General features: G+C 35.7%; 1 protein-coding gene across 1 annotated transcript in view; it reads right to left on the bottom strand.

Annotated features, from left to right (window-relative positions):
- LOC125650663 (uncharacterized) overlaps positions 1–20,381 on the bottom strand; it is a 196,027-nt gene that overhangs the window by 43,686 nt on the left and 131,960 nt on the right. The window contains exons 43-49 of the mRNA XM_056166606.1: positions 17,913–17,980; positions 17,235–17,335; positions 12,761–12,907; positions 12,427–12,516; positions 12,093–12,199; positions 9,479–9,566; positions 6,109–6,258 (exon numbers count right to left, since the gene is read on the bottom strand). Of these exons, the coding sequence (XP_056022581.1) occupies positions 6,109–6,258; positions 9,479–9,566; positions 12,093–12,199; positions 12,427–12,516; positions 12,761–12,907; positions 17,235–17,335; positions 17,913–17,980 (751 nt within the window). The remainder of the gene's footprint in view (positions 1–6,108; positions 6,259–9,478; positions 9,567–12,092; positions 12,200–12,426; positions 12,517–12,760; positions 12,908–17,234; positions 17,336–17,912; positions 17,981–20,381) is intronic.

Raw genomic sequence — 20,381 nt, 5'->3', positions numbered from 1 at the left:
GATAACGAACAGTGATCAATCTCATAACTCCTACAAGCAATACAAAATAGATAGTTGGGCAAACACGGACCCCTGGACACACCAGAGGTGGGATCAGGTGCCTAGGAGGAGTAAGCATCCCCTGTTGACCGGTCACACCCGACGTGAGGCCCATATCCTGATCAGGTAAACGGAGTTATCCGCAGTCAAAATCAGTGTGCCAAGAACGGCTTAACAATCGGTATGAAACACGTCAGACAGCATTTGACCCAATGCGAGGTTGTATTGACGAACTAGATCGTTATAACGACCATAGAATTTGCGAAATGCTGACTTCAATCGAGACTGTTGAAGTCCCTGTACCATCAACTTGTTTGTCAGTAGCTTACCTCGATTTAAAAACTGACTATACCCAGAACAAGCTCTTGCATATCGAATTAGTTGAGATATATAAACACCATATGCAGGTGATAATGGAATATTGCTACATAAATGTGGGAAGTTGACGATGGAGAAGCTGAAATCATCCCGTTTGTCATACAGTTGAGTTGTCAGTTTGCCGTTAATGTCTAATTTCAATAAAATATCTAAGTATGAAGCAGAAGTGGACGACTCTGTGGTGTCCTCTATTTCGAGCTCACATGGATATATCAAATCGACATATGAATGAAAGCTATCATTGTTAATAGACAAAACGTCATCGATATATCTAAAAGTCGAATTGAAGGTCACAGCGAGAGATTTTTTCTTCTCACGTAGAAGTTTTTGAATAAATTCTGCTTCATATGAATATAAAAACAGGTCAGCTAACAAAGGAGCACAATTCGTGCCCATGGGAATTCCAACAGACTGTTGGAAGACCTGATCACCAAAGACCATGAAGATATTGTCAATGAGGAACTCTAGCATATTTTTTATTTCAACTTCAGAGTACTTGTGCGTGGAATCAGAGTGGTGTTTAACAAAGTAAGTTTTTGAATGACTGATCACTAGATATGAATATTTCCGTTTTCCGTTTTTGTTGAAGAAGCAACTGTCTATGATGTCAAAAAGTCTAGTCTTTAATTTATCGTGAGGAATGGTCGTGTATAGTGTTGAAAAGTCATAGGTTTTAATGCTATTGATTTGGGGAAAATTCTGTGATTTCAAGTTTACTAAAAGTTCTTTAGAATTTTTTAGAATCCACATTTGATTAACACCACTTCTGGCATATGTAGTTGCACAGTAAGTTTGAAGTTTCTCCTTCACAGCTGTTAACATTTTCGTGAGGAGCAAAGATAGGGGCTTGGTAGAGCACTTACTGGATCCAGCAATGTATCTTTGTTTGTAAGGGTTTTTATGTAGTTTAGAAATCCAGTATAGGTACGGTAACTCATATTCATTCGACCCATTGACTGGAATATTAAATGTGTCTAAAACTGAAGCATGGTTTTGAAGAATTTCGTCTTTTGAAAGGGCAGTTGGAGTATAAGTATGAATAATTCACTTTACATTGTGCTGATTTCATGTCTTAACTTGTGGAGAAAATTAAAATCTGGTGAACCAATATGTTGACTATGATCTAAACACTACCTCACAGACCAGGGTTGCGTTCTAGATCATAGCGGCTAGCCTAGGGGCTAGGTATAGTGGCTGGTTTGAGTCATTTTACACTTTATTGTCTTTTTGTTATTTCACAGCAAAAGGACAACAAAAAGACATTTAGCAACTTTTTGTTCGAAATAACAGAAATACAGCAAAATGATAATACTAGCTACTTTTTGCATCAAAATAATGAAAAGAAATGGCACAAATCAGCCACCATACCCAGCCCCTAGGCTTGCCGCTACGATCCTGAATGCTGCCCAGGTGAGGAAGTCCTCGAGTGAGCACATCAACCAACCCTGGCTGGATTGTTTTACAATTTGACTGACAAGTAACATTCTAACTTAAGTTGAAACTTGAACTTAAGTCTGAGATTTTATTCAAATTTTTGAGATTTTTTCAAGAAATCCAAGCCAGATCAGGTGACATTTTGGGAGGCATATCATCTTAATTTTTTATGCTAACAAAAGATTTATAGGGTATGGAATATTTGTTTACTATTCACAGTATTCTGCGAAAAATATACAATGAAAACTAGCTCAATTTTCAACAAAAATAATAGCCAATTTCCATCATGCTGCAAATATTTAAAAAATTCTAGACTTGTTCAGACAAGTTTGGCGATAACTAAATAATATAAATCACTTACTAGCTAATCATTTAGTTTTTAACAAGAGGTACTGTGAGCAATGCTCACTAAGAATACCCCCCGCTTACCCCAATCTCCCAAAGGGTTTTGGTAATAGGTATAAACTACCTCTTTTCTGAGTGTAAAAAACAAATGGCATGACAAACCGAACCATATTGCTACTTCGATGTCCAGTGCACGTGACCTTTGACCCCAAAATCGATAGGGAACATCTTCATCCCATGGGTAGTCCATATGTATGATATGGTGACTGTAGGTGGAAAGGATAACACTTTAGAGCCCGGAAACCATATTGCTACTTCGATGTCCAGTGCACTTGACCTTTAGATCTTTTGACCCCAAAATCAATAGGGAACATCTTCATCCCATGGGTAGTCCATATGTATGATATGGTGACTGTAGGTGGAAAGGATAACGCTTTAGAGCCCAGAAACCATATTGCTACTTCGATGTCCAGTGCACTTGACCTTTGACCTTTTGACCCCAAAATCGATAGGGAACATCTTCATCCCATGGGTAGTCCATATATATGATATGGTGACGGTAGGTGGAAAGGATAATGCTTTAGAGCCCGGAAACCATTGCGTCTACAGACGGACGGACAGACAGACGGACAACCCGATTCCAGTATACCCCACCCCCCCACAACTTGTTGCGGGGGGTATAAAAATGTGCCTAATGATATTTACTTTAACCTGCAGAATAAACAAAATACATGCACATTGCAATATATTACATTTAAATCATTTCACAAGCTGCATGATCATTTTAATTTTTCAAGGTGAACCAAATAATACAAAAATAATATGTGATACAAAAATAATATAATTCATATTTTTTCCTATTTTCATTTTTCAAGGTGAACCAAATAATACAAAAATAATATGTTGATACAAAATTAATACAATTCATTTTTTTTCCCTATTTTAATTTTTCAAGGTGAACCAAACAATACAAAAATGATATGTTGATACAAAATTAATACCCTTTGTATTTTTTTGTATTTTTTAATCCTACTCCAAAATGTATTATCTTTGTACTTTGAATTGGGATTTAATACATAAATAATACAAGAGTATAGGAATAATACATCATAATGTATCATTTTTGTATTTTTACTAAGAAATAAAGTACATGTATATCAAAAATATATTTTTGTGTGTTTCATTATTTAGAAAGTGTACTATTTTTTACCTAATTTGGAACCAAGATTTCGATGGTTCCAAATTTGGTCATTAAAAATATGCTTATTTTGTATCATTTTAGTATTTTTTTCTTGTATAATTTTCATATTTATTTTTGATATGGGTGATCACAGTCTAATCGCGGTGTTGGTTGTCCATCCATTGAACTATCTTATACTATCTTTTAAATCATAATATCTAATGCACAATCATTTAAATTTCACGAAGAATGCAAATTCAACTCAAATTGTCCTATCATCCATGTGAGACACATTCAACTGGATGTTTAAACTACAACATATTGACATGCACTGACAATAGAGTCATTCTTTAACTAAACCATCTCATCAGTGGTAATTCAGATGTTACTAAAGCAAACTAGAAAACTGACAAGTCAGAAACATGGCCCCAAAATGAACATTTTGACGTGAAAAAGTTTGAGTCCCATAACTCCACAGCAATAAAACAAATAAATCAGAAAATGTAAATTTTCTACTTCCTAATTTAACCAGCACCATTAAAGGGGTTTTCTACTTCTTAATGTAACCAGCACCTAACTTCCTAATCTAACCAGCATCATTAAAGGGGGTTTCTACTTCCTAATCTAACCAGCACCATTAAAGGGGTTCTCTACTTCCTAATCTAACCAGCACCATTAAAGGAGTTTTCTACTTCCTAATCTAACCAGCACCATTAAAGGGGTTCTCTACTTCTTAATCTAACCACCACCTACTTCCTAATCTAACCAGCACCATTAAAGGGGGTTTCTACTTCCTAATCTAACCAGCACCATTAAAGGGGTTCTCTACTTTTTAATCTAACCAGCACTTACTTCCTAATCTAACCAGCACCATTAAAGGGGTTCTCTACTTCTTAATCTAACCAGCACCATTAAAGGGGGTTTCTACTTCCTAATCTAACCAGCACCATTAAAGGGGTTCTCTACTTCTTAATCTAACCAGCACCATTAAAGGGGTTCTCTACTTCTTAATCTAACCAGCACCATTAAAGGGGTTCTCTACTTCTTAATCTAACCAGCACCATTAAAGGGGTTCTCTACTTCTTAATCTAACCAGCACCATTAAAGGGGTTCTCCACTTCTTAATCTAACCAGCACCATTAAAGGAGTTTTCTACTTCCTAATCTAACCAGCACCATTAAAGGGGTTCTCTACTTCTTAATCTAACCACCACCTACTTCCTAATCTAACCAGCACCATTAAAGGGGTTCTCTACTTCTTAATCTAACCAGCACCATTAAAGGGGTTCTCTACTTCTTAATCTAACCAGCACCATTAAAGGGGTTCTCTACTTCCTAATCTAACCAGCACCATTAAAGGGGTTCTCTACTTCCTAATCTAACCAGCACCATTAAAGGGGTTCTCTACTTCCTAATCTAACCAGCACCATTAAAGGGGTTCTCTACTTCCTAATCTAACCAGCACCATTAAAGGGGTTCTCTACTTCCTAATCTAACCAGCACCATTAAAGGGGTTCTCTACTTCCTAATCTAACCAGCACCATTAAAGGAGTTCTCTACTTCTTAATCTAACCAGCACCTACTCCCTAATCTAACCAGCACCATTAAAGGGGTTCTCTACTTCTTAATCTAACCAGCACCATTAAAGGGGTTCTCTACTTCCTAATCTAACCAGCACCATTAAAGGGGTTTTCTACTTCCTAATCTAACCACCACCTACTTCCTAATCTAACCAGCACCATTAAATTCTATGAAAATCTCCTTAATTCAAGTATACTGTATAAAATCTATGAAAATCTTCTTAAGGAAACAGAAGGTATAGAAATTAAGTGCTGAATCTTCTTAAGGAAACAGAAGGTATAGAATTTAAGTGCTGACGGACAGGAGGTGATTCCCACCATATAACAAATACATGTACATCATAAAATGTTTAGGCTAGAATTTACTCAAGTTTTTGTATCATTCCTAAATGAAGTCACAATTGAAAAATCCAATTATGTCTTCTCAATGTTAAAATGTGGAGTGCAAAAGCTATCATGAAAGGTGAAGATAACAAACAGTGATCAATTTCATAACTCATAGGATGTCTTTTATTTCCTTAATATATATGTGTACATGTAATAACACTTAAATTAAAATGATTTCTTTAAAGCTTGCTTTAATATAGGATTAAACATTCTTTTTGAAGAATTTATCGATGTGTAAACTCCGGACATTTTACTCACAAACTGAATAAAAGTGCGGAGCACTTTTATGTTAAGTTTGTGAGTAAAATGTCCAGAGTTTACACATCGATAAATTCTTCTAAAAGAATGTTTTATTCTTATAATTCCAATTCATTCACTTTATTAACAATTGCAAAAGTTTGAATAGTTTCCCCGCACTATGTTATTTGTTTTCAGGCGTGTATGAATACATTGTGTTTTCAGATTTATTGATGTGTAAACTCTTGTTCAGCTTTATTTTTGTCTGCAATCAAAACAATTGTAATAAATAACATTGGAATTATTGCACAAAACCAACATCTGTGAGTAAAATTCATATTTTTTGTTCTAAGTGTAATCTTAAGTTATACCTAATATACTTGCAATAATGACAATATACAATCAGACTAACACCTTTTTTCTTGATATGGATGATGACTTGGCTATTGAGATATGATTTATGCAGTCAGCAATCTGAGGAACTTTGCTGTTCAAATACCAGTCAATAGAATGACCATATAACACACACCTTGATTGGGCTCTCCTTGACCGACACCACACATGCCATAACATCCACAATCCACTGTGGATTGATCACTACTTTGGACTGTAAGTACTCATTTCCACCAAAGTGCTGGAGTGATCCAAGGTCATGAAGAAAGGTCACTGCCTCTGCAAACTAGGAATTAGATAACATTTGAAAATAAGTTGCTCCATGGACTGTTATGAGTAATAATTCATTGTAGATCTATCAACATGTGTACCATAATACAAGACTAACATTGTAGTATGAAATTACTAATTGTACAGCGCAACCTGGTTAATCCGATATTAGCATTGGAAGACAAATCTTTTGCTGGAATACACAGTGTGTCAGAATAACAATGAAGAAATGAAATTGAGAATGAACTAGAACTGTCCTAATGGGACTAATACCCCCCGCGGGGCATATAAGATGATGGGAAATATTTAATGCAAGCACATTGGATATTTTCACATTATCTACAGGGCAATCAATGTGAATGCAGACGTGTATATTCTAAAGTACAGCAGTACATGAAATATTAAAAACATGCTTAATATAAACAATGAATACTATTTGGCACATTTTAGGCTGTATGATTGCAAATCCCTGGTCAACTCTTCTAGTCTTTAGTTTATATTCACTTTGTTAAAGATCATATGTTATGCCAACTTTACTTTGTCATTGATTTTGTCAGTAAATAAATGACATTAGCTCAAGTATTGGTAGAACTTCATTGTTGAACTTCTTTCCACTTCTTCAATTCCTGATTGACTTATGAGCGTAAAACGGTATTAGAAATAAACTCTGGACAAATTGTGTCTCTTACTACAAGTACAACCAAACCAGAAAATGTCCGTAACTTCCATAACTGTTAAAATATTTCAATGAAAATAGAAGTTGCATAACTACATTATATATATAAGATGAGAATAAAATTTGAATCAAATCTGTTCAACGGCATTAGAATTAAACTCTGGACAAAGTGCGCAACCCCCAAAATGAAAAGAAAATGTGCGTAACTTCTATAACTGTTAAAATATTTCAATGAAAATAGGAGATGCACAACTACATAATATATAGAAGATGATCATAAAGTTTGAATGAAATATGTCCAGCAGTATTAGAAATAAACTTCGGACAAATTGCGTCTACGGACAAACGGACGGACAGACGGACGGACAGACAGACAAAGTGATTCCAGTATACCCCCCCAAACTTCGTTTGTGGGGGGTATAAAAAAGGGTGACCAGAATGTCCAATGAAATGGATTATACTGTATAATGTGAGACTTTTCCAGCAAAGTTCTTGTCATTTAGAACAAGAGTAGTCAAAAGATCACAGAACTTGCTATTCAGCATGTTTGATAAATTTGTCAAGAAACACAGTAGACTTTAAGTACTACATTTTTTGTACAAGTGTCAAATTAATGTGAGGAGCCTTGCAGGATGAACTTTATCCACAAGGTTTAAATAACAAGATGTGTTTGTGAAACACAAATGCCCCCAATAATGGCCAATTCCGAAGATGGCCAAGGTCACAAGGACAAACATCTTGGTACCAGTAGAAAGATCTTGTCACAAGAAATGCTCAGGTGCAATATGAAAGTTCTAACATTTACCATTTAGAAGTTATGACCAATGTAAAAAAATAATTTAAAAGTAGGTCAAATGTCAAGGTCAAAAGGTTTAGTAGCGACGGAAAGGTCTTGTCACAAGGAATACTCATGTGAAATATCAAAGCTCTATCACTTACTGTTCAAAGGTTATAAGCAATGTTAAAATTTTCAAAAAGTAGGTCAAACTCTAAGGTCAAGATCACAGGGTCAAAAATGTTGGTACCCACAGAAAGGTCTTGTCACAAGGAATACTCATGTGAAATATCAAAGCTCTATCACTTACTGTTCAAAAGTTATTAGCAAGGTTAAAGTTTTCAAAAAGTAGGTCAAACTCCAAGGTCACAGGATAATAAGTGTTGGTACCCACGGCAAGGACTTGTCACAAGGAATACTCATGTGCAATATCAAAACTCTATCACTTACTGTTCAAAATTTATTAACAAGGTTAAAGTTTACAAAAAGTACGTCAAATTCCAAGGTAATACTCATATGAAATATCAAAGTTCTATCACTTACTGTTCAAAAGTTATTAGCAAGGTTAAAGTTTTAGACAGAATTACGGAATGACAGACAGGACAAAAACAATTATGCCCCCCCCCCCCCAATCTGTTGAGAGGCTTCAGAGGATTTGCATCCACAAAGTCAAGTAGGATAGAGATACACACAGATGGACACTGGTATTTTTTTGTCCCCTTCCGAATTGCAGTGGGGGACAAAAATCGACATGCTATAATATCTATCAAGAATCACACACACACTGTTTACATTAACCGATCTGCATCACATTCAGGAGAAAATGGATATCATTACAGTTGGTAAAGGTATCCAAGGCAAAAACATTGAAAATGTAATGTAAATATAGATGCATACAAGTTTGAACTATATAGAACCAACATTTACTGAAGAATGAGCCTTCTGAGAAAACTAAAACTTTGTTATTCATACATAAAATATGGGTGATATGCAGAATCTTCATCATTGAGGGTTTTAAAAATCCATCAGTTGAATCATTCATACATTTTTGAAAGACATAACATTTACGGTTATTGAACTCAAAACCTACTGCAAAAAACTATAACCTGGTCTCTCATCTGAATATACAAGTGGTATCGTATCAAAACAAGATGGAGACACGCATTCATGAATGGCGTCATCTATACAAATTGGAATTGTCTAGGGTGTGATACCACTTTCTTGGAAATGGACTTTTAAAATTTTATTTAACCTACTGTCCACTAATGTCGTCACACCCATGGGTACATTAATTTGTCCAGGAAAGCTAAAGATGCTTACACAAGGCCATAAAAGATTAATTATCTGGTTCTCAGGCCACTTTTTCCAATATTTGATACGAAGGGAGGCATTTCCCCATTTTTTATTGTGAATAAGAATGACAAAGGAAACTTTTTAACAATGAATTTAATATTCAACAAGATATGGGAAACATATACCATTGGCTTCTGTACATGAAGTAATAAAAACAGTTCATTGAAATTAGAACCCAGAACAAGATTTTTTTCTGAAATAACAAAAAACCATATTAGGATTTTTTTTAAACAGGAACAAAATTAGTCACATTGCACCATTTGAATAGATGCAGGCAGGCTCAAGAACCAGATAATTCATTTTTCATGGCCTAGTAAATATCACAAGTCTGAGAACCACATAATCTCTCACTGATCTTCATAACTAATACAATATTAATCTGACCAATAAGAAATCAGCTGGTCTTTTGTTCCATTTTCCTGGAGTCCTTACCTCCTTTTCCTCTACAATGCCAGCCAAACTGGCTCTCTTAAAGAGCTGACTGTAATCTATAGTGTCCATCTTTGTCTTTGTCTTCAGTCTGAAGTTAATATATATGGTAGAGATGAAAATGAGAAAATAACAAGAGGCCCATGGGCCACATCGCTCACCTGAGTCACCTTGGCCCATATCTGAAGACTTTCCATATATATTTGCATGTAAAACCTTAGTCCCTATTATGGCCCAAAATACCCTTTGCAAACTTGAATCTACACAATGTCAGAAAGCTTTCATGTAAATGTCAACTTCTTTGGCCCAATGGTTCTTGAGAAGAAGATTTTTAAAGCTTTTTCCTATATTTGTATGTAAAACTTTGAACCCCCCCCCCCACTTATGGCCCCATCCTACCCCCCGGGGGCCATGATTTGAACAAACTTGAATCTGCACTATGTCAGAAAGTTTTCTTGTAAATATCAGCTTTTCTGACTCAGTGGTTATTGAGAAAAAGATTTTAACTATATATTTGTATGTAAAACTTTGATCCCCCTTGTGGCCCCATCCTACCCCCGGGGGCCATGATTTGAACAAACTTGAATCTGCACTATGTCAGAAAATTTTCATGTAAAAATCAGCTTTTCTGGCTCAGTGGTTCTTGAGAAGAAGATTTTTCCTATAAATTTGTATGTAAAACTTTGATCCCCTATTGTGGCCCCATCCAACCCCCGGAGCCCATGATTTGAACAAACTTGAATCTGCATTATATCAGGAAGCTTTCATGTAAATCTCAGCTTTTCTGGCTTAGTGGTTCTTGAGAAGAAGATTTTTAAAGTTTTTCCCTATATATTTGTATGTAAAACTTTGATCCCCCCTTGTGGCCCCATCCTACCCCCGGGGGCCATGATTTGAACAAACTTGAATCTGCACTATGTCAGAAAGTTTTCATGTAAAAATCAGCTTTTCTGGCTTAGTGGTTCTTGAGAAGAAGATTTTTAAAGTTTTTCCCTATATATTTGTATGTAAAACGTTGATCTCCCCTTGTGGCCCCATCTTACCACCGGGGGCCATGATTTGTACAAACTTGAATCTGCAATATGTCAGGAAGCTTTCAGGTAAATTTCAGCTCTTCTGGCCCAGTGGTTCTTGAGAAGAAGATTTTTAAATGACCCCACCCTATTTTTGCATTTTTGTGATTATCTCCCCTTTGAAAGGGACATGGCCCTTCATTTGAACAAACTTGAAAGCCCTTCACCCAAGGATGCTTTTGGCCATGTTTGGTTGAAATTGGCCCAGTGGTTCTGGAGAAGAAGTCAAAAATGTGAAAAGTTTAACAGACAGACGGACGGACGGACAGACAGACGGACAGACAGACAAATGACGGACAAAAAGTGATCAGAAAAGCTCACTTGAACCTTCGGTTCAGGTGAGCTAAAAAACCAAGAACAATGCAAACTTCCGAGTCTGACTTTCACTTCTTAGGCTACATTTAACTACTGTAAAATCATTCATTTTCAAAGGGTTGATATTTTATAGTTTGAAAAAGGTAAGCTGGGAACTTTCAGGGTTGAAGAGTCACCATTCTTTATTATATAGTTCATGAAGAGTTTCTCTTGTTTTTGGAGGATTATTTTCTAAACATGAAAACACATATTAATCCTTAAAATGATTTTACAGTATCATACAGTTACCTGTAGCAGGTTTACACTGAAATGGTCATCTTTATGTGAATGTAATATTCATAGTACATGTATTGTCAAATCTATTATTTTGACCTTGACCTTAGACTTTTTAAAATTCCAAATCCAACAGATCTCATCCTCTGTCCACATATTTATATCTACAACAAGAGCTCTTCAAAATGGAATGTATAGGCAATCGAATCAGTAAAATTATGTAAGTCTTCTCTATGAAGTCCCATAGTGACCTTTCACCTTATGACCCCAAAATCAAAGAGTTCTTCCTTTCTTGATAACAAAGCTATATACAAAGTATCAAATCAATCTAGCAAAATATGTGGCCTGTAGAGTGTCTACAATCTCAGTGTTTTACACACACACACACATGCACAGTTCCATTACTATATCCCAGCTCACAGTGAATTGCAAGGCAATAACAAGAATGAAACTGAGAGGCTGTATGCTACTCTTTCTATCTTGTTCACAACACTGTAGAACCTTTCACTTGTTCACAACACTGTAGAACCTTTCACTCGTTCACAACACTGTAGAACACAATATTGTAGAGCCTTTCATTTGTTCACAACACTGTAGAACCTTTCTCTTGTTCACAACACTGTAGAACACAATACTGTGGAACCTTTCACTCGTTCATAATACTGTAGAACCTTTCACTTGTTCACAACACTGTAGAACCTTTCACTTGTTCACAACACTGTAGAACCTTTCACTTGTTTACAACACTGTAGAACCTTTCACTTGTTTACAACACTGTAGAACCTTTCACTTGTTCACAACAATTAATGTAGAGGATTTCACTGACTCTACTTTTGACCTCTGACAGTTCAACAGACTCTTTGATATATATACATTACATTCTACTTTATACATCATTATATTTTCAAAAGGGAAACTAAGAAATCACACAAAATAATCTTTAACATTTTCATTACTTTTTAATGATGTCTTCCAACTCCAACCATGCCATTGGAATGGACTCTCCCATATATCCCTGGGTCAAAGTCACAGATACCAGTTTCTCCTTCAGTTCTTCAAGGCCCTTTAAGAGAGTTATGCATGGATGAACAAGTGCCCTAGCTTACATATATCATCACAAACTGTAAGGGGTATACATGTGTAATGCTTGATACATGTAAATCTGGAATATTGATCAAAACGGAGTTCCGTTGTATTTCCAAGCAGCAGCCTGTAGGAAGAAATTAGTCTAAACTCTATCAAGTCTTTTAATTGATTCACTGTACATAAATCAATCAGTGAGATACACACCTGCCCAGTTAAGGAACTTATGAAGAAGAATCCTTGAATTTGTTTGAAAGATGCCTTCAATTCCTCCATGGGCAGCTCAATCTTGGAAACCTTCAGATAATCAAAACAATTGTATATGTGATTAATGAAAAGAAAGGCAGAAGTTTACATCATTTATTTACAATTCTGAGTTTTGACACCAAATTGAAATGTGCATCTGTCGCTTCATCAATAATTTTCTAATTTTTGACAAGAATAGTAAAGCCAGTTGGTGCTGTTTTGCACTGAGCATAATATAGTCTTTTCTTCAATGATTGTATATTCTGATAGATCTGGGTTGAAATGACTGTTTTACCTGGTCGACATGAGTTCCTACAATAAGAACCGGAGCCTTGGGGGCATGGACTGAGATGGAACTAAGCCAGAACTTAAGTCCTGCATGCTCATGTCCAAGCCTGACATTCCAAACTAGGAAGTAGACTGCCCTATTGGACAGGAAAAACTGGAACAAAGACAAGCGGAGTAAAAAATATATTCATATCACCGTATTTCAGACTGTAACTCTATAACAATGGCTAAGATTTGGATGAGTGGTTAACTAACAGTTTATAATGGTGCATAAAAATCATATGCCCCTTATATGTCATATTTGTATGTAACAATTAGTCTAATACAAAATTCTAGGTAATGAAATTTTAAAACAAGAGGCCCATGGGCCACATCGCTCACCTGAGTTACCCTGGTCCATATCAGAAGACTTTCCATATATATTTGCATATAAAACCGAAGTCCCTATTATGGCCCCAACCTACCCCTGGAGGCCATGGTTTTTGCAAACTAATGAATCTACACTATGTCAGAAAGCTTTCATGTAAATGTGAACTTCTTTGGCCCAATGGTTCTTGACAAGAAGATTTTTCCTATATATTTGTATCAGGGTTAGAAATTATAGCCCGCCTGACCGCCCGAGACGGTCTGTTTCTCAGGCGGATGGGAACAAAACTTTAGATGACAGTCCAGTGGTCGGGCTAATTTAAATAGCCAGTTCCTATTTTTAAACCGATAATTCCTATTTCTAAGTTTTTTTTTACCTCATTCACAAAAATGTACAGACGCTATCCGTTGTTAGATTAGGTATCGTTGTGAATAAGGTACATGTAAGACGTAGGAATTGTAATCTATTCGTTCATTGGTCTGTCTGAATGTTATAGCCAATCAGCGTTCGCAGTACAAATTATGTTCGGCATTATTACAAACGTGCGAGCGCAAGATCCTCGAGATGATGCGAAAGTTTTTGGGGTTATCAACCCTAGAAAAGCGTCCCTTGGTTGACTCCAAGGGAAAAAAACCCAAAGCATACGACAAAAACAAAAGACAACGTACGATTGTTCCGGGATGGAAAGTGGAGTTTAGATGGCTGATCAGTGACGAAACACATGGGAAGCTGTATTGTAAACTATGTCAGGGGGTGTATGGACCATTAGCAGTTAAGAAGAGCGCATCCGATAGAATAAATAATAATGAATATTTTTTATCAGGACTGGCAGATTTTGAGCAGGGCTGGTAACTTTTAAAAGTAGCCAGCCCTGTGACTGACTGCTTTTTTCAGTGAATTTCCAAACCTGTTTGTATGTAAAACTTTGATCCCCTATTGTGGCCCCATCTGACCCCCGGGGGCCAGGATTTTAACAAACTTGAATCTGCACTATATCAGGAAGCTTTCATGTAAATATCAGCTTTTCCGGCTCAGTGGTTCTTGAGAAGAAGATTTTTAAAGATTTTCCCTATATACTTGTATGTAAAACTTTGATCCCCCTTGTGGCCCCATCCTTACCCCAGGCACCAGGATTTTAACAAACTTTAATCTGCATTATATCAGGAAGCTTTCATATAAATCTCAGCTTTTCTGGCTCAGTGGTTCTCGAGAAGAAGATATAGATTTTTCCGATATATTTGTATGTAAAACTTTGATCCCCTATTGTGGCCCCATCCAACCCCCGGGGGCCAGGATTTTAACAATTTAGAATCTGCACTATATCAGGAAGCTTTCATATAAATCTCAGCTTTTCTGGCTCAGTGGTTCTTGAGAAGAAGATTTTTATCGCAATTCACCTTTGAATTAGAACGCTTTACCCGATATAGTATTGCGTTGTGTGACGACACAATTGAATGAGACGATTGAACAATTTGAATGACAATTTTGATGTAATACAGCAAGAGTTTTCATTGGCCGATTACAGCCCGCCCACTCTCTCGAGCGGAGTCAGTGTAGCTGGAGAAATGTACATAACTCTATGAAAAGATCCACCTCTTATAAAAACCTTCAATTTACGGGTCACAAAAAGCTGCGGACGGTTGAGGTGTATTCTTGTGTTGCTGTCTCATAAATTCAATATAAAAAAATCTTAACATATTTTCCTACTATATACTTGTGTCCAAACATACCTTCAAAGTTTCATTAAAGCCACACATGACCCGAAAACTCGCAGCTTCAAATGATTTCGTTTGTTGACGTAGCCATGTTAGGTAGTCGGTCAATTCGAACTCTTGCTATTGGTATCTATTCATAAAATCGGTTGTAAGTTGTGTATTCGCTCTTCATTTATTATCAACACAAATAATTAATAGAAATTAAAACATTTTTTGTACCAGTTTTTGTAAAGGTAAAATAAGCTCTTGATTAACGAAAATGCTACATAAGCCCATTAGATGGAGACCGGCCGGCGCGGCCACTCATGACTATAATGAAAGCCGCATTGCCGTGAGTTTAGCTATTTGAATAATTATCATTTAATGGGACTGGGGTGGTATATTATCTAAACTATTTAGCTAAAATATTTGTGGGGTATTAGTGCACATCTAGACGCCATTGTGCCAGTATGGAAATGAACCGGGATTCGAATTGACTGGCTACCTAACATGGCTACGTCTACGAACGAAATCATCAAAAGCTGTGATCGAGTTTTGGGGTTTAAATAAATATTTGAAGGTATGTTTGGACACAAGTATAGTAGGAAAATATGTTAGGAATTTTTTTGATATTAAAGCTATGAGACAACAACACAAGAATACAACTTTTTCTCTTTCTTCCTTTGAAGTTTTTTTCCATCTACCATCTGGCCGTCATGTTTTCAAATGCTGACTACTCCTGTATAAGGGAATTTGGGCGGACTTATACATAGGGACCAATGAGAGTTTCTGTTGCATTTCGCAATTGTATTACAAACAGATTCAATTGTGTCGTCACACAATGCAATACTATATCGGCCAAAGTGTTCCAATTCAAAGGTGAATTGCGATAAAGAGTTTTCCTATATATTTGTATGTAAAACTTTGATCCTCTATTATGGCCCCATCCAACCCCCGGGGGCCAAGATTATAACAATTTAGAATCTGCACTATATCAGAAAGCTTTCATGTAAATCTCAGCTTTTCTGGCTTAGTGGTTCTTGAGAAGAAGATTTAAAAAAAAAATTCCTATATATTTGTATGTAAAACTTTGATCCCCTATTGTGGCCCTATCCAACCCCCGGGGGCCATGATTTTAACAATTTAGAATCTGCACTACCTAATAAAGCTTATCTATAAATTTCATTTTTTCTGGCCCAGTGGTTCTTGAGAAGAAGATTTTTTAATGACCCTACTATTTTTACCTTTTCTTGATTATCTCCCCTTGAAATGTGGCCTGGCCGTTTATTTTAGCAATTTAGAATTCCCTTTACCTAAGGATGCTTTGCGCCAACTTTGGTTGAAATTTGCCTAGTGGTTTTTGAGAAGAAGTAAAAAATATTAAAAGTTTACAGACAGACAGATGGACGGTAAGACGGACGGTAAGACAGACGGTCGGACGCCGGAATACGGGTGATCAGAAAAGCTCACTTGAGCTTTTAGCTCAGGTGAGCTAAAAACAAGAGATGTTTGTAAAACACATATGCCCTCCATGGTGCAAATATACATGCATCATTTAATTGATAGTAGTATCACCAATTCAAAATATTGAGCAAATAATATCTTCCTATGTCAAGAGTGGATTGACCATGTGACCTAAAAATAAGAGGGGGTAATCTTCTTTTAAAGATGTACCAGTGTACCAAGTTTGATGTCTATCAAGCAAAGGGTTCTCTAGACATTGAGTGGTCAGTATATTCATATGCCAAATCTGACCCTTAACCTTTGACCATGTGACCTCAAAATCAATAGGGATCATCTACATGTACTTAAGATGTACCAGCGTACCAAGTTTGATGTCTGTCAAGCAGAGGGTTCTCAAGATGTTGAGCAGACAATGTCTTCCAATGTCCAGAATAGATTGACCCTTGACCTTTGGACCTGAAAAACAAGAGGGGTCATCTTCTACTCATAACCAACCCACATATGAAATATCATTAAGAGCAAGTGAATGGCTCTCAAGATATTGAGCAGAAAACATGTGGTCTACTGACCGACCGACCAACCAACCGACCGACAGGTGCAAACCAATATGCCCCTCTTCTCTGAAGGGGGGTATAAATATTGAGCAGATAATATCTTCCTATGTCAAGATTGGGTTTACCATGTGACCTAAAATCAATAGGATTCATCTTCTGCTAAACATGTACCAGTGTACAAAGTTTGATGTCTGTCAAGCAATTAAGGGTTCTCAAGATATTGAATGGACAGTATATTCCTATGTCCAGTTTGACCGACATACCGACTGACAGGTACGAAGCAATATGCCCCTCTTCTTTGAAGAGGGGCATAAATATGCCTCTGTCACACATATTATGTACCCCCCCTCCCACCTCACCTCTGCGGCCACACAAAGACAATAATTGTAATTCGTAACTCACATAGTGTGTGTTGTAGTAAACTGTCTGGCCAGCAAAGTCCCAGACGCTGTACGAGATCTCCTCGTTGTCTTTGGATATCTTCCATGTAGAGATGTCAATACCTGTATAATATCAGCAACATTCAGATTGGGTAGTTCATGCATATATCTTTGTATCTGCTCCTATGGTACACAAAATCATCTTGTGAACAATTACAAATTTCTATGTAATCAAAGATAATAATGTCATGCAACCAATCTTTATCTGCATTAGTTCTAACTTAATTTCCCAAAATGATACTGATTTCAGTTTTAGCAAAAGTTTGATTAGCCTTTCAGCATCAGTTCACTTAACCATTTAGCACTTAGGTCCAGTTAGCCTTTTAGTACTATAGTCCATTTAGCAAATTCAGCACTACTTTATCTAGCCTTTCAGCATCAGTTCATTTAGCCTTTCAGTGCTAGTTCAGTTAGAATTTTAGCATCAGTACAGTTAGCCTTAAATTCAACACCACTTCAGTTAGCCTTTTAGCACCGAGTTCTGTTAGCTTTTCAATTCCAAACCAATTAGCCATTCATTACAATTTTGGTCAGTCTTTCAGCACCAGATCAATTAGCCTTTTAGCACCAGTTCAGTTAAAATTTCAGCACAAGTTCAATTAGAATTTCAACACTAGACTTTGAAGAAATAAATGCTTACCGTCTGTGATCGTCTCGTGCCCTGTAAGGCTGGAAGTGAGGTTGTTTGATTGGAGAGCCCTAGCCAAACTTTAAAAAACAAGGACGCTCCATATAAAAGTACATACAATTTTAGTGTACTTCTGAATAATGCTACTGTAAAATATATTCTCTAATTGTCAAGTTACATATATCACGATATGATGAACAGAATTTACATGAAATGCTTTCTTCTAGTTTAATCCTGACACTATATACACAGACTATCAAACAGCATCCACACTGCAAAATGTGATCAATTATAATTTCCATGATATTCTATTTCCATGATCTTAAATGCATCTAATTTTGTTAGATTTATCAATTAATTTTAATTTGGTCATGACTATATATATATACATATATGCATCAATATGCTAAAAAATAATTCAAGGGGTCATGAAAACCTCACAAATTAATGTGAAAATAATGTCTTTGAACATGGAAAGATTTATAAAATACTAGTAAGGGGGAAATGGGCTACATTGCTTGTCAAAGAAGTTGCACTTTCCCATGCAAAACAACAAATTCCAGTATGACCCCCTCCTCGTCATGTAGAGCATGATATAAACAAATCTGAATATTATAAGGACTATTTTGTATACAGTAAAACTCGAATATAGCGAACACGGATATAGCGAAATTACGGCTATAGCGAAGTGAAAACGATTTCCCCGGAAAATTCTTTATATATTCTATATTAAAAATATGCGTCTATAATGAACACGGATATAGCGAATTTACGGATATAACGAAGTAAATTCCTATCCCCCTTCAATTAAAATGAACGTAAAAATCACCTTTTATAACAAATTTATTTTTTTTCATTTTAAACTCTTTGTGATTTTGAACAATCGTCTTCCATTGATATAAAGGATCCACACTTATTTCGAAATTTTTGTTTGTATTTTTTCAAAAAAAGTTGTTAATGCAAAACAATACTTACACATACGTTTAGCAAATATATTGTCGGTATTGTTTACTATTCTCGTTAATTAAATTTGAAGTCTGATTGCGTTTATTTTATCGTACACTCCTTTATTTGTGTAAAACAACAAGTAAACGACAATTGCAATAGACTGTACATGTATGTATTGCGCAAACTTTTGTTGACATTTCTTTCTCGACATGTTCTTGCATGACTTAATAATCCATCAAGATAAATTATCACATATATATAAATCAATGTGTATATTTCTTGTATAAAAATATTTCTCGAAAATATATATGCTTCATTTCTCTTAAAGACAATACAAACGCAAGTATATCAATTGCTGCTTTCTTATATAACTGGTATAAATGTAGAACAAATCAGTTTTATAACGAATTCGTTATATATGAATTATGAATTCGCTATATACGTATAACGAATTACGCTTATAGCGAATTCTTATGGAGGGTCCCCAGAAATTCACTATATCAGAGTTTTACTGTATTGATTAATGACTGAATCTATCAACTATGTATAATATTCAAAATATTTACATTCCAAATGCGTTTGCCTTTGATATCTTTACAAATTGTAATGATAGTCATTTCCTCATGAAATGTGCTACAGTTGTGAACAATGCATGTATGAATTTGGATAAATAGTATGTCTACTTTAACAGTTTGGAATTCGAAAAGAAATGAAAATAGAATGTAAATATATGAAATCATTCCTTTCATTTTTGAAAATACTTGAGACTATGCATTGCAATGCCTCTGAATAATGAATTAATGCATGCAATGCTTCTGAATAATGAATTAATGCATGCAATGCTTCTGAATAATGAATTAATGCATGCAATGCTTCTGAATAATGAATTAATGCATGCAGTGCTTCACACCAGCATACTTTTCGTGAAGCGCTTTAACACTTTTCGTGAAGCGCTTTAACACTTTTCGTGAAGCGCTTTAACACTTTTCGTGAAGTATGCTGGCGTGAAGAGTCATAGTTCATACCCTCATGCATTATCATAAATGATATTCATTCCTGAATACTTTTAATTTTTTAAAACATGTGATAATTTTACGTACACCATTTATATCCAATGTAAATATGAACTCTGTAGGATTCAGAGCAATATTACTATAGCAACGTTCTGAAAAGCAATATTGTGACATCTCTTCTACTCTTACTGAACTTGGGAATTAAGTTAGGGTGTGTACTAATCTAAATTTTGCATTAAAAAAGATGCTTGTATATCAATTTGACATATCGAGTCTTGATGGCTCTTTGATAATAGATTTACAAAAAAATTCCAATGTATAATTTTGAAGCTATACAGCATTTTGAAACTCTTAATGTGGCCCTTTCCTGGCAACTGGTGAGAACAACTACATTGGGGAGTTTGCACATTAAAATTTGTTATTCTGAACCCTGGTGATTTTTAAGACGAAGATTTTGAATTTTCCAGTATATCATTGTAACATTTTAAACTCTATGGGTCGTAGTATGAACACATTACAA

Source organism: Ostrea edulis, chromosome 5 (assembly GCF_947568905.1).
Source record: "Ostrea edulis chromosome 5, xbOstEdul1.1, whole genome shotgun sequence".
NCBI classification, from domain to species: Eukaryota; Metazoa; Mollusca; class Bivalvia; order Ostreida; family Ostreidae; genus Ostrea; species Ostrea edulis.
Note: the sequence above shows the minus strand (reverse complement) of the source record. Positions and strands in the feature narration are given on the sequence as shown.